At 39.1% G+C, this 14,831-nt stretch overlaps 2 protein-coding genes across 4 annotated transcripts in view; one reads left to right on the top strand and one right to left on the bottom strand.

The window, feature by feature from the left end:
- The window catches only part of chchd1 (coiled-coil-helix-coiled-coil-helix domain containing 1), a 41,523-nt gene extending 40,165 nt beyond the window's left edge, over window positions 1-1,358 (bottom strand). The window contains exon 1 of the mRNA XM_077613366.1: window positions 1,034-1,358. Within this exon, the coding sequence (XP_077469492.1) occupies window positions 1,034-1,172 (139 nt within the window). The 5' untranslated portion in view covers window positions 1,173-1,358. The remainder of the gene's footprint in view (window positions 1-1,033) is intronic.
- An 87-nt stretch (window positions 1,359-1,445) lies between these two features.
- pcca (propionyl-CoA carboxylase subunit alpha) overlaps window positions 1,446-14,831 on the top strand; it is a 139,935-nt gene continuing 126,549 nt past the window's right edge. Inside the window, exons 1-4 of one of the 3 annotated variants that reach the window (XM_077613364.1) lie at window positions 1,446-1,997; window positions 2,093-2,159; window positions 2,489-2,566; window positions 2,783-2,830. In XM_077613364.1, the coding sequence (XP_077469490.1) occupies window positions 1,927-1,997; window positions 2,093-2,159; window positions 2,489-2,566; window positions 2,783-2,830 (264 nt within the window). In that variant the 5' untranslated portion in view covers window positions 1,446-1,926. The other 2 variants (XM_077613363.1, XM_077613365.1) reach the window with 2 other exon arrangements.

The raw sequence follows: 14,831 nt of genomic DNA, 5'->3' as shown, positions 1-14,831 counted from the left end.
CGCGCTCGACCCGCCCCCGGATCATGTGTGTACATTTTTTCAACCTCGGCCTGCGGGCCATATACGGCCCGTTACAGATAACATTCATTTAGGAATAACAAGGGCATTTATTCACGGCCAAACACACGCAGAACAGTACGTGACAGAAGAAATAGAGAAAAGAAAGTAGTAGTAACAGTAAGTACTACTGTAATGAAATTGTAAATCCAGAAATCCCACTCCAGAAAATTTACACCAGCATAGAAAACGTTGAGATTAATCTTTGAATTAAGGTTCTCAGAAAATCATTTTGAATATATATTTCCTAAAATAATGGGAAATTATTTAAAATTAAACTAGAATTAAAAGTGTGTTCCATGGCATTTTCAGGTATTGTTCTCTAAGCCCTGTAGTCTGTCCAAGGCACTTAGAATTTCACATAAGTCTTCTAGTGTTGTTTTTTCTCAGTGTCAGGCACGTAGCTCCAAGCAAGTGTGTGTATGTGTACATATATAAGAATATAATACATTGGCAGCACATTGTAGTACGTACTCGTATTTATAAATATGTCCAGCGGGGGGCAGTAGTCCAGCCTTGAAAGCACAAGACAGGCAACCAAGGAACCAGAGATACCCTTCCGTTCCCGATCATATGCAACTGGTTTTCAAACCAATCCTTTCCTAACACCACAAACTTCAATATAATTGAACAAAAGGAGAAAATAATTTGAGTTGTTCTTGCTGAGAGAAGATCGGAGCCTTTTTCAGGTTGGGGCAAAAAAATTGAAGGAAGCACACAACAACTTGACAATGACAATAAAAGCATTCAATTCAAACCCTCCAAAAAAACATTGTCTCATATTTCAGGGCACACATTTGCTCGGAATTTTCCTCCTATCTCAAATTTCTCGTATGTTTGGACACTCGTATGTCAAGGTATTTCAATTCAAAACATCAAGTTTCTCAATATCTCAACTCGTATCTCAATGAAACACGGTAACAGTGATATTGGGAATTTACATTAACAGCCTATTAAAAACTACACTTAAGTTTACCTCCTTTTTTAGGTTTGCGGCTGGTGACTCTATCTTTCAGGACAAGAGGTTTGTTGGGTTTCAGTACAGGTTTTCCATTCTGTTTGCTGAGCAATCTGCTGACTTTTTCTTGGAACAACTGTCCCCCCTGCACCGCCATTTAATTGACAAACAACTCTCCTTCTGCGATAACCTGAGATAAACACTATTTTAAGCGTCCTTGGGGTTAAATGAATACTTCCTGACGTTCTAATCGATCGGAATACGGACAATTTTTCCTTCTACCCCGGCACTAAAGATCAGAAACAGAATCAGTACTTTTTCGTACTGCGCATGTGCATTTCTGAAGTCACTTCCTTTTGAGCGATGACCCTGCAGCTTCTCACCCCTCTTCTTTCTCATAGATTTGAACATAAGTAGATACCCTTCTTCTTCCTTATAGCTGCGTGCCTTTGACGGGGCAGAGATTTAAATAAATCACGTTGCATGGAATACACAATCAGGATAGCTTCGCCACATTTTGTTTGATACTGTTGCGCACAATGCCTTTATTACTATAATACGAGAAACAGAGATATCCTTTCCCAGTTAGAAAAAAGTTCCATCTCGAATAATAAATACGTTCTGTTCTTGATAAATTAAGCCTGTCACAATTTACCTTCAATGTGCATTAGAGGGGCCGCCCGATGGTGTAGCGCAGGGGTGTTCAAACTTTTTTGCTCCAAGATCTACTTTTCAAGGAGTTAACCTTTCATGATCTAATTTTTTTTCCAGGCTACCGAAAAAGCTCAGCAATTATTTATGTTGATATACCTCGCATTAGACAACATTTATGGGAGCGATAGGGAACGGGGATGAAAATCCACTCTTGATTCATGCTATTCGACAGAGGAGAGGGATCAAACGGTCAATGAATGAGATGTGCATTGCAGTTACCCAAGAAAGGACTTCTCATGCTGCCCCAGTCAACATGGCTGTCTTGCAGGCACGTCTGTCAACAAGCGCGGTGCCGTATTTGGTCATGTCTATTGTGTTCGGTCATTATGCTCGTTGTTGAAAGAGGACATTTTTTGGAACTAGATTCAACATGACGATGCGCAGTCTCCTACTCCCACTCCCACCTTCCAGATTGCTATTTGTTTTAAAGGTGAGAGTTATGGTGCAGCGATACTGTTGTATTGGATGACAAGTCATTACCTAGGAGCAGACAAAAAACGTCCTTCGTGGTGGACAATCAGACTCACGTTTCCTCACATGGTTATTATACAATTTTTCGTTAGCCCATACCTGATTTTGCGTGCTCACAATGATACCAATATGTAATTGTCAACATTCAATTCAGTTCAATTGTTATTAATACCTGCAACATCTCAGAAATAAACAAAAAAATAGCATTACCTTGTCACAAAATGTATTGGCATTAATGTCCATGTCAGCCATTTTATAAAGTAATACAGGGATTTTTTTTGTTCACAGCATGCCCCCTTCCCTTCTGGATCTTGTGCCAGTCACAGCAAACCTCAGTATTCCACTGCCTCCTATCAGAATAAAAAGGTAATCTCGTCAATAATAATAATATAATGTTGTGGATACAATAAAAAGTTCACAACGATGTGTTAAATGGTTTTCACTGGATTATATTATTAAAATTTGCGTTATTATCTAAACCAAATATATATATTTTTTACCTTAAAAAACTACCAGTTATCCTGAATAATGTCATTTGGACTTTGATTAATCATATTAATTGTATGCCATTTGATTTCACAGATGTTTGACAAGATTCTAATTGCAAACAGAGGGGAAATTGCTTGCAGGGTAAGACTGCTTTCAAATGTACCCCAACTGTTAAAATAGTGTGTTCATCTTCACTTATTAACACTTCTCAATGTAAAGAAAAAAAAAACTGTAATTGAATAATTTTTCAGTATCAAATTACATTTGTATTACAAATTGATTTTTAAACCACTGCCACTCCTCAACGTTAATAGTTAAAGGTGCTAAGAAGTATTACAGCAAGTGAGTTTAGAAATATATCATTTTGGACCCCAAACTACATATACAAACCTGTGTTCAAACACATCGGAACAAGAGAAAGCTACCGGGATACAACATAGAGATAGCACAAAAACATGAAGACACATTTAATAAACACAGCATTAAGAATACGAACAACAACATTAATCAACAACAAGCATTAATGTTTTATAATTTCTTTGAAATATAATTTCACACCCATTTTATAAGTTACTACTGGTTCTTACCTGCTTCTGCAGTGCTGGTTGACGAACATTTTGGGAAAAAAAACTACAGACGATTGCCTTTGACGACTTTTAATAATGTTTCTAAAATACACAAACACACGTCGTCAAAGTGGGCATGACTTGTGAACACTTTCAGGAATTTTATATGGGAAAAAATAATTTGAGATACAAGTGAATTGACATACGAGCTCGGTCCTGGAATGCATTAAGCTCGTATCTCAAAGTATGACTGAATTTTAATTGATTCTAATGCTGCCCATTGTTGTCACTTTCACACTGAATCCGGAAAATTCTTAATGGCGAGTCGACAGGCTGTCTGGCCTGAATTGTATATGTACAGTTGTACCTCTACTTACAAATGCCTCTAGGTACAAAATTTTCAGGTTGTAAAACCTTTTGAGATGCAAATGAGTGCCTCAAGATACGAAAACAAGATCCAAGTTACGGAAACGTGAATACATTTCCTGTAACCATTATTTTGTTTTGAAATTGTTGCGGATGCATTGCTTCTTGCTTGACAATTTCACTACACGCTACTGGGCTCTGGCGGTGTCACAACAGTAGCTCTCAGTGTTTCAAGATTCTCTTATGTTCTTTTGACCGCCGGTTGTAATTGTGTGGTTAAACCTATGCTTGGAGGAAGTTGTGGCTGGGTGCCTTTGACGGGCACGCAGTCGACAACAACTCCATGTTTCAAGATGCAATACATGAGGAATTCAACGAGAAGGCGGCTGAGGAGGAAGCAATCATCATTCCAACAGCACAAATCAGAAAGAAAATGGGAAATAAGTTTTACGAACTTTCCGACTTCGTGGAAAAATCCTAAAAAAGTGTTCACGAGTCGTGCGATCACCAACTTTGACGACGTGTCTTGTGTATTTTAGAAACATTATTAAAACTCGTCAAAGGCAATTGTCTTTACCGTATTTCTTAGAGTATAACACTCAAAATTTTGTTCGCAAAAACTGAAGCAATGTTCAGGTGCACGTTAAACACGAGGTCTTCGCTTTTATGACCAAATCGCAAGGTTTTCGGAGGTTTCGACGTCCACCGTCGCTGATTTTATTTTATTTTTTTCTTGACCTAACTCTCGTCAGAGCCCAAGATTTCAGGCGAGAAAAGACAAGATAGTGGACTACACACATACACACAGTGTTCCAAAAATGTATTAAAACTGCGGCTATCTTTGAACATAGGGTAAGTCAAATATATTTTGACCAAATTTAATACAATTTGAGGAGCATTTGATGTACCTTTGAGTAAGTTGAATTGGCGGCTTTCGGAATATTACGTCATTATGGTGCTCATTAACATAGCATCTCCATTGCATCCGTCGAGAGAATTTTCACTTTTTTTTTATATCCCAAATATGGCAAGCCAGAGTAACCAGAAAAAATCATTCTGCACATGTTGCTTCATTCAAGATAAAGGTTGTTGGTTATGCTGAACTTAACTGAAATAGAGCAGCTTCCAGAGGGTTCACTGTACCAGAGACAAATGTTAGACAATGGAGAAAGCAGAAAGTCATCCTGAAAGATGTGACTAAAACCAAGAAAGCAAGATGAGGGAGACAAGCGCTGTACCCAGATATGGAGAAAGAACTTTATGAATGGATCATTGACTAATGATCTAGTGGGTACATTGTCACATCACTCCGCATTAGACTTCAAGCTGAAAAGTTGTGCAAAAATTCAACCTTCAAAGTCTCTAATGCAGACCTGGGCAATTAATTCCACAAAGGGCCGCAGTGGGTGCAGGTTTTCGTTCCAACCCATAAGAAGAAACCTTTCCACCAATCTGGTATCTTAGTAGTGCAATCAGTGGATTGAAGTCAAGTGCTTCTTGTTTCACCAGAAATATAATTACCGTATTTTCACGACTATAAGGCGCACATAAAAGTCTAAAATTTTCTCCAAAATAGACAGGGCGCCTAATAATCCAGTGCGCTTTATATATGGACCAATACTAAAATTGTTATCACGATAAAATCAAATAAATCAGTCGATAGGACAACTACGGCAAGCAGCCCCCGACTCTACTATTTCCCGTAGATAAAGTACTGCGCAGTGACTGCTGGGATATCGAGTTCTTAATACACCCAGTTCTTCAATACACCCAGTAAGTATGACGTCGCGTGAGCACACTAATTTGGTGCTCGCCGTCATTTCAGCTATATTTACAAAAGAAATGTTGACGTCAACAGAGCATTCAAAGCTAGACTGTGTCTATATGTGTGTGTATATATATATATATATATATATATATATATATATATATATATATATATATATATATATATATATATATATATATTATATTATATAATATAATATATTAACTCGGAGCTTGCCGTCATTCCCGGAGGCTTGAGAACTACAAACGCTGGACCCGGCGTTTTGGAAGACTCATTTGGGCAATTGTTTAATTCGGACACAGAAAATTAGGACTTTGATGGATTTGTGGGTGATGATGATGTGAGTAAGTTGTAAAATGTCTAAATAAAGTACAACCAAACTCAGTTTTGCTTCCGTTGCATTTTTAAAAACGTGTTTTTAGCGTGTGGGTGTAGCGTGCAAGAACTATATTTCCCAGCAGTCACTGCGCTCCGGAACCCGGAAATAGGCTGCTTCCGGTAGCCAGCGCTATTGCGTTTCGATGTTCATCCATATATAATATATAATATATATGCGTCTAAAAAAATGGTGCGTGCTTTGTGTGTTTAAAATACAGAAATAGCACTCGTTACTGACACTGGGGCTTAAAATACGATGTGCCGAATAGTCGTGAAAATACGGTAGTTAAACTGTCTGTGCTGGATCGGTTGGAACAAAAACCTGCACCCACACGGCCCTCGAGGACCGGATTGCTCAGGTGTGCTCTAATGGATCGGCATAAAAGTTTATGAGGAGGCATGGACTTTCAATACGCCAAAGAACAAAGATATCACATAAGTTGCCAAATGATTTAGAAGAAAATATCAATTCATTAATACCTTTTTAATCAATCAACGTAAGCAGAATAACTTTGAACTGTCACAGAAAGGCAATATGGATGAAACCCCAATGTGTTTTTACCTACCAGGCAGAAAGACAATTGATATCAAAGGGAAACACCAGATCCATGGTGATTTTTAAAAGAAAGACTATTCCAAAGGGAGAAAAAATTCCACCATGTGTTGTGATCCACTGTCATCCCACAGGCTGGAAGGATGTGAAGGGCTGCATTTTATGGTTAGATAAAGTTTGGAATAGTAGACCAGGCTCACTATAGAAAAAGAATCCTTGCTTGTATGGGTCCAGTTCCGCTTACACATGACGACACTGTTAAGACCAAGTTGGAAAGTCTAATCACATTTCAAGCTGTGATTCCAGGTGGACTAACCTCTATTCTTTAGCCACTGGATGTTGTTTTAAACAAACAATTCAAAGACAGAGTCAGGGAGAAAAGGATTGTGTGAATGAAATCTGGCGACAAAAGTTGACTGCAGGAGGAAATCTCAAGAAACCTGGCATACCGTATTTACTTCCATATAAGCTGCATTTGATGGACAAAAAAATGATGACTAAAGCAAGGGAATGGCTTATATGCGCATAAAAAGATGACATGCACAAATTTGCAAGGTGACAAAGACGAAACATCATAAAACCATGACAACCATGACGCAAGACAAGGCGGCCAGTACGGTCATTTATTTCAAAATAGAGAAAGATAAACAGATAAAACGGTAAACAAAATGTATTTTGTTGTCTGAATGAAATTCAAGAAAAAAATAAAACGTATCTTGCAGAAAAGGTAATAAAATCTCATTTGTGCTTGCCACCACTCGCTCATGGCATCGCCAGCCCACCGGAGTTATTAACGTGCTCTGACTGGCCAGACGCGAGTAGCCTTGACAGATGTGTTCTTAGCGTTTACCATGCCGGCACATCCCAATAGTATTTAAGGCTGATCGAAGGTCTTGCGGTCGATCGTTAAAATGTCAGTTTTGATACTTGCGTAATGTGTATCTCCTGCTATTATTGCACCCAGAGACTTGTTGAACACTATACCGGTATGTCCACACTTCCTGGTTGTGCTTACATTACTTTGTTTTTGAAAGGAAATTGTAGATTTGTGATTATGAAATAAAACAAAATTCCGCTTAGATTTTTTTTCTTTTTATTTCTTGTTCGAAAGTGTCAACTATTGTAGTAATATGAACCATTGGAAAAAAATCGAGATATTTCAACATTAGAAGCAATATAAAATATAGCAATAATAAAACCACAACATCTTAAACTTCTGGTAAAAAAATGGTAATTCATGTCATTAAAAAGCATCAGGTTGTCATCAAGATATACTTATTTCTTTTTTCAAATTGAATAATTTGATATTTGTAAAGACTCGAATATTAACTTCCTTATGGTATTGACCCTAACTAATCATGTGCTTTTGATTCATGCAGTATTTCAGAAATACCACGTGCGATGATTTTTCTCAAGACTTTCCCTTGAAAGTAACACAGTTGTACTCCCTTTTAAACTCATGAATAAGGAGGTGAAAATTGTCAATCAGGGGCTGGCTTATATGCGGAAAATTGTAAAATTTAACAATTTTAAGGGTGCAGCTTATATGCGGGTATACGGTATGTCTCATTGCATCCTGAATTAAATCATCATGGGAAGACTTGCCAGCAGAAATGATCATTAAGAATTTTTTAAAGACCGGCATCAGCAATTAAATGGATGGCACAGAAGACAACCTGCTTTGGGACTCAGATTCAGACACACAAGTATGTGAAGAAACTAATAGTTGCCCTAAATGGGACACTGATGAAAAATTAAATCAAGAAGAATGGAATCAATTGTTTGGTGAATCAGATGATTATGAATCAGACATTAAAAAATGTTAAATATTATAATGAATTAGACTTTAAGGATTTCAGATTGTAAATTCCATTTGAGAATTGTGTTCATACTGATAGTTTGTTTTACCAGGTTTCCTGTTTCCATGTTGTCAATAAATGTTTTGTCATGGCGAGATGTGTTCAGCATTTGCCAGTTACCAGTACCGTAGAATCCTTGGTGTGAGCTGAGAAAAAGTGTAAAAAAAATATACAGTCATACCTCTACTTGCGAAATTAATTGGTTCCAGAACTTTTTTCGTAACTTGAAAATTCGTAAATAGGTGTGTTTTATATCTAAATTGTCTAATTTGTTCCACGGTCCTCACACATCTACCAATTAAACCCTTTAAAATTGGTCAATTGTCCCAATTTTGTAAGAAAGATGTGAGACACACAAAAATGAGAGAAAATGATGATACATTTATTTTATTAATGTCCCAAAATGAATAACAAGTATATATACAAACATTTGTTAAAACGCATAGGAACAAGAAAGAGCTACCGGGCTCTATGCAACATAAAGATAGCACACAAACATGAACACACATTTAATAAACACAGCATTAAGAATTCAAACAAACACAATCGACAACAAGCATTATTAATGTTTTGTAATTTCTTTGAAATGTAATTTTACACCCATTTTATAAGTCACTACTGGTTCTTACCTGCTTCTGCAGTGCTGGATGACAAACATTTTGAAAGAAAAAAAAACTACAAAGACGATTGCCTTTGAGGACTTTTAATAATGTCTCTAAAATGTGCAAAGTGGGCACGACTCGTGAACACTTTTTCAGGATGTTTTTTCCACAAAGTCGGAAAGTTCGTTTCTCTTCCGTTTGTATTTTTCTGATTTGTGCAGTTAGGTTAGGTTAGGTTAGGTTAGAACTTTATTTCATTCCGTATTTGGGAAATTTCTTGGTTGCTGTAGCAAGACAGACACAAGACATTGTAGACCTAGGTAAAAAACTGGAGCCACACACAGGAAGTCCACAAGGTGGGGACCTTCTGCAGACTGAGACTGAGGTTACCGCACAGTCCCTCAGTAGTCTGGAGGTTTTAAAGATCATATTCCTTGCCTAGATCCTCCTAAACTGTCCTATTACCTAATCAGCAGCAGCGGAGAGGCCGGTGGGGGACTTCAAAGCACACAAGCAGCCCATCAAACCCCGGCAGCTACTCCATCTGACCGGGGAGAGATCTCGCGCTCCCGTAACAATGATGGAATGCTCGGTCTGGAGCGTTGCCTTTTCTCCCGGCACTATCATCCACTGCTCACAGCTGATCCTGCATCCATGACTGCAGAGGCACGGCTGAATGGCTCCAAAGACATCTAGGACTAGCACAAAGAAAACCAAGCCACGCAACGGGGGCTGAGTCGCAAAGGCCGCAGAACAACAAAGCAAAAAGCACAAAGTACAAAGCAAAGCAAAGCAAACCAAAATATATGGAACATCATTAAGAAATACCAAAATGCAATAAAAAAGACAGAAAAGCAGCAAAAACAAAACGAGCAAGAGCGGACGGAGCTACTGCTACCGGCTGCCACTTGAGCGGCGCCATCTTGGTTGCAGTAGCATAAACAGATACAGACACAAGAAAAAGACGTTGTAGAGTTGGATAAAACTGGAACCACACACATGAAGTCTTCCACAAGATGGGGAACTTCCGCAGACTGTGACCGAGGTTGAAAATATGCAGTCACTCTTCCAAGCTTATCCGAACAGTCCCTCAGTAGTCTGGAGCTGAAGAATCAACAGTAGCAGAGTACAACCCCTCGACTCCGTTTCCGGCCTGGTAAGCACCGACAGCTCCTCCATCTTATCGGGGAGGGATCTTACTTTCCCCATAATAATAGATGGAATGGTTGGTCTGAAGTGTCACTTCTTCTCCCGGCACTTTTGTCCAGCTCTGGATTTCCAGCGGCATGGAGGTGTTGCTTCTTCTTCTGCGTATTGTTCACAGCTAATCCCATGTGTATGACAGCGTAGGGATGGCTGAATGGTTCCAAAAAAAGAAGTAGCACAAAGAAGCCAGGCTAACAGAACAAAGAAAGTTGTGAAAACATTAAAGTAAAAAGGAATATATTAAGAAATATTAAAATGTAATAAAAAAAAGATAGAAAGGCTGTAAAACACGAAAAACAAATAAGAGTAGACAGAGCTACTGCCACCAGCTGCCGCCTGATGGCGCCATCTTTGGGGAAAAAATGTTGCAATGGTGGCTGCCTCCTCGTTGAATTCCTTGTGTGTTGCCGAGCGTTGCATTTAGCCGTCCGTGCGTTTTGTCGCACATCGATCAACTAACTCGTCAACGTCCTCATTACTGACAACACGGCCAATCACCTGCCCCCACAGCACAATTTAACCCACCAAAGGCTGCCGTTCAGGTCGAGGCAGTCGGCTACAGCTTTCCCAAGTATAAATACGTTTAAACAGACAATGGGTTAAATAAAATGGACGGTTGTTGTGAGACAGCCAATGAGAGCCCAGTATATGGTGGAGTGAGCTTTTAAAGCGAGAATCAATCCATCTGCGACAATATTTTCAAAATAAAATGACGGATGAGGAATGCATGTACTTTTTGGGGCTTTTCGTAACTTGGAAATGTTTCTTATTTCGAGGCACTCATTGGCATATAAAAAGCTTTTGTAACGTGCAAATTTTGCACCTAGAGGCATTTGTAAGTAGACTTATGACTGTATACCAATTTTTAGTCACAATTTATAGGTGTGCGTTATACGCGGTTGCGCGTTATACTCAAATAATTACGGCAGATCGATTTTTGTCAATACGTCCGTCCGTCCGTCAACAAGCACTACCTAAGGGGAACCTAAACCCAAACAGGTAAGAAGCAGTGGCGATAAATAAAATGGGTGAAAATTGAAATGCCAAAGAAATCATAAAATGTTAATGAAAAAGATTCAAAATTCAATGCAATGTTGTTTTGTATTCTTAATTTTATGTTTATTAAATATGTTCGTGTTTGTGTGATCTTTGTCTCTGTTACCTAACGTTAGCTTCCTGACATTTGCATGATTATTATTCATTTTAATGGCAAATGAAAATTATTTTGATGGTCTGAAACCTGTGTGTTTGTGATAAACATCCCAAAAAACGAGAAATCAGGAATGGGTCAAATACTTTTTCATTGGACTGTATTTTATAACTGTCCGGTTGGGCTGTACCTGGAAGGCAGGCATCTCGTTGTACGATGTACAATATGCAATGACAATAAAGCTTTCAATTCAGTTAGAAAACGAGCTGCAGATGTTTGCCTTCTGCTGGCATGCTATCCATAGTGTTAGGTTCATCCAATTGTAGGTTTATCCTTAGGTTTTTCCAATTCAGCTTTCAATAAAAAAGGCATCTGTAGTCACATCTCACCATTTAATTCTTGCAAGAAGAGAATACATCCGGACCGCTCGGCCGACCAAGATTATTCTCCACGAGTGGCATTATGTCCTGCCCATTTAAGGCCTCAAACCAAAACAATTACAAGGTTATCGACTCGATCCAATTGCGTAAGCAAGAAACAAAACAATTCTATAATCAAGCAAACCTAGCGTCAAACTAGCGTCACAAATTAAAACAATATGCTTGATAGCCATCCGCTGACCCAACAACAATTTAAGCGTCCTTCACAGATCTTCATTGCGAACTTGCATCTGGGGGAAAGGGTTGAGGTGTATCTTCCAGTACTCAGTCCTCGGAGCAAGAACTTAATGTATTGTTTTATGTCCTTGCGAACTTGTATCTCTCGCTGGACCCAGCTGTCCTGGAGAGCGACCTTGGCGTAAGCGTTTGTCTTCGTTGAAAGCGATCAACACATATATATATATTGTTTAATATAGTTACACATTTAGGATGAGCATTACTATTCCTAATAAGCAAATATATTGATTAATATAGTAAGCATGTATATTATAAGGCTTTATATTCATTGCAAACACATTTATAATAATGATTACTCCAACATTCCCCCCTATATTATAAATTTGCACATGATCCCCTTAATAAAACTTCCTTTCAGCTTTATTCCATTAATTCCAAATGAACATATAGTAACATCCCAGAATGAACCCAACATTCCCCCCTTTTTTATTATATGTTCGTTATTTATTTTATGGCAAATCCAAGAAGAGAGGGATATCTCCGTTGGCTGTTTTAATTTTACCCGCTTAGGCCCTACTCGTTCGGCAGGTCTGAAAGCAGAAAACAAAATCATTTTCGCCATATTTTTTATCCTCGGAACTACCATGCTCTTGAAATTCACTGCTGCTGTCAGCACGTCTCATTAGTAGGGGATATAATTCATGCAATTTAGAATTTGTAGGGGCAATCGCAGTGGTCATAAGTCGGCTTATCAAAGATCTTAAGCAGGGAATAATACACCACCCACATAATGTCAAAATCGTAGCAAAAAGGGCTACGGAAAATGCAACAAATTGGGCCAAATCAAAAGGACATGCCACCAGCTTTCCAAGGCGGAATTCTCCGACTCCAGAATGCTTCTTCATATTGCGGTTGAGGATCTGCAGGCCACTAATGGCCTGGGTGAGGGACCCACCGGGTGACGTGTTGTTCGGTATGAAGGTGCAACATTGATCTCCAAACATTGCACACACGCCCCCTTGCTCCGCAAGCAGCATATCAACTGCTATGCGATCCTGGAACGCCATAAGACTGGTGGCTGCCAATTGTTCCTTTATCGCCACAAATCCCTGTTCAGTATAGTTTCCAAGTTTTTGGACATTGTAATGCAGGTAATTTATCCAATCAACATTTTTGTTTGGAGTAATTAAAAGAAAAATATACTCCCAACCTGCTGCGATCTGATTAGCCAACTTATACTCATCTGGTACGCCCCGTGGATGCCAATCGCATCAATGTATGTCGGATCACCCTCTCTCCATGCCGATCGACGCCATCGCGAGGGGCCCGCCATCATACCGGATTTCTGTGCAGCCAATTGTATCTCCTCTACTGTAGATGGAAAAACAGACACTGGTAATAGCAGTGAGACCAAGGCACAAAGTCCTGCTGCATTTTGGCAGGCGTCGTATAATTTGTTTTGGCCGCACCACCACCATAGGTCAGAACGTGGTACCAGGGTGTAGTCGGTTTTAGGACGTGGGCACACCACGTCTCATTTATCGCCTCCAGCTTCAGACCATGCCCTGTAAGGTTTTAAGCAGGTAAAATGATTTAAAAGCGACATGTGTTGAAAAGTTAGGCTTGTCCTTTGCTGCTCTTGTAACTGGGTAGACATTATTCAATTTCTCACAATTGGGGCTTACATTTTTTTTTTTGTAGTCATTATCTTCATTAAACAATCAGGAGTAATTTGCGCGGGCACTACTCGTAAGAGAGGGCGGGGCCCCATACATGTTATGCAGGTTTGATTTAAAGTAATAGCTGCATCTTCCATCAACAATAACCAATTTTTTCTTACCGCCTCCCGTTTGGGAACTCCCTGTTGCAGAAATGAATTCTCTGGTCATCTCAGATTTTAATTTTACTAGGGCGAATCCGGGTGTTTCCATCTCTGACGATTTTCTTACCGTCTCATAGACATGGTCATTGTTGTTGAGACACAATTGTAGAATTTTATAAAAAGAGTCTTCTCCACCTGCCCATGGACTTAGGAAAAACGTCAGACAAGGATCCACAAGTTAATTTGTCAGTCTGAATAATGATTTGTAATGCCCCCACCGTATGGTTTAATTTTATCGAAGGCCTGATGGTTTTTTTTGCACGGGTGTGTCATCCAAGCTTGCCAATCTAGACCAGTTTCTGCAACAAGGTTTCCCCAATCTGTTTAAATCCATATGTATCCTTTGAAATGGATATGTAGCTTTTGTAGCTTGACATGAGGGGGAATCGCCCGTGTTTTGGCCATATATCTGCATATAGATTGAATATATATAACCTCCCCTTTTTTGAGGCATGAAATTTACCATGACTCAAAATGGCAGCCCTCCCAGATAAGTCTTTTGTTTTTGTTTAGTCCCTCAGGTTCCCAAAATTTCCCATTGCAGAAATCAAAAAATGTCATTTGGCGAAATTCTTTTCTTTTTTTTTGTTTCTGTCCTACTCTGCCACCGCCGTCCTCGAAAGGCTTATCAGCGATTTCAGAAATATTCCACCTTGATATTAGAATATTGATATATCTTGGTGGCCAGCCAATTAAAACACAAAAGACAGACACTCATCCACGCTCGCACTCATAATCAAGGAATTTAGAGTGCTCCCCCAATCATCCATAATTTTGGTTTGTTGGAGTAAAACTGGAGTACCCAGAGAAAACCTACGAATTCTTGAGAACACCAGGAATACTCCACACTCCGGAAGGTCTGGATCCACTCCGCATTAGTAGATCCTCGAACCGCAAGGTTGATGCCTGAAGAAACTAGATAATTAATGTATTAGATTCACATGCCACATATCTAAAAATAGAAATTTGTTCAATTGCCACCGCCCCTTACCCCAGTCAGTCAGCATGTAGACTGCCAAGCGAGTGGCTGTGATTAACTATCTATTCGCCAATAATGCAATAACGGAAAAGTTGTGACACATTGAAACACACACACACCCCCTTTTAGTATTTTAACCGTTTGTAAAACTTTATCTCCATGTTCTGGATTAAGTTACACCCCCTTTCAATGTTA

This window comes from Stigmatopora argus, chromosome 11 (assembly GCF_051989625.1).
Source record: "Stigmatopora argus isolate UIUO_Sarg chromosome 11, RoL_Sarg_1.0, whole genome shotgun sequence".
NCBI classification, from domain to species: Eukaryota; Metazoa; Chordata; class Actinopteri; order Syngnathiformes; family Syngnathidae; genus Stigmatopora; species Stigmatopora argus.
The sequence above is the reverse complement of the archived record's forward strand: the minus strand, read 5'-3'. Positions and strand labels throughout refer to the sequence as shown.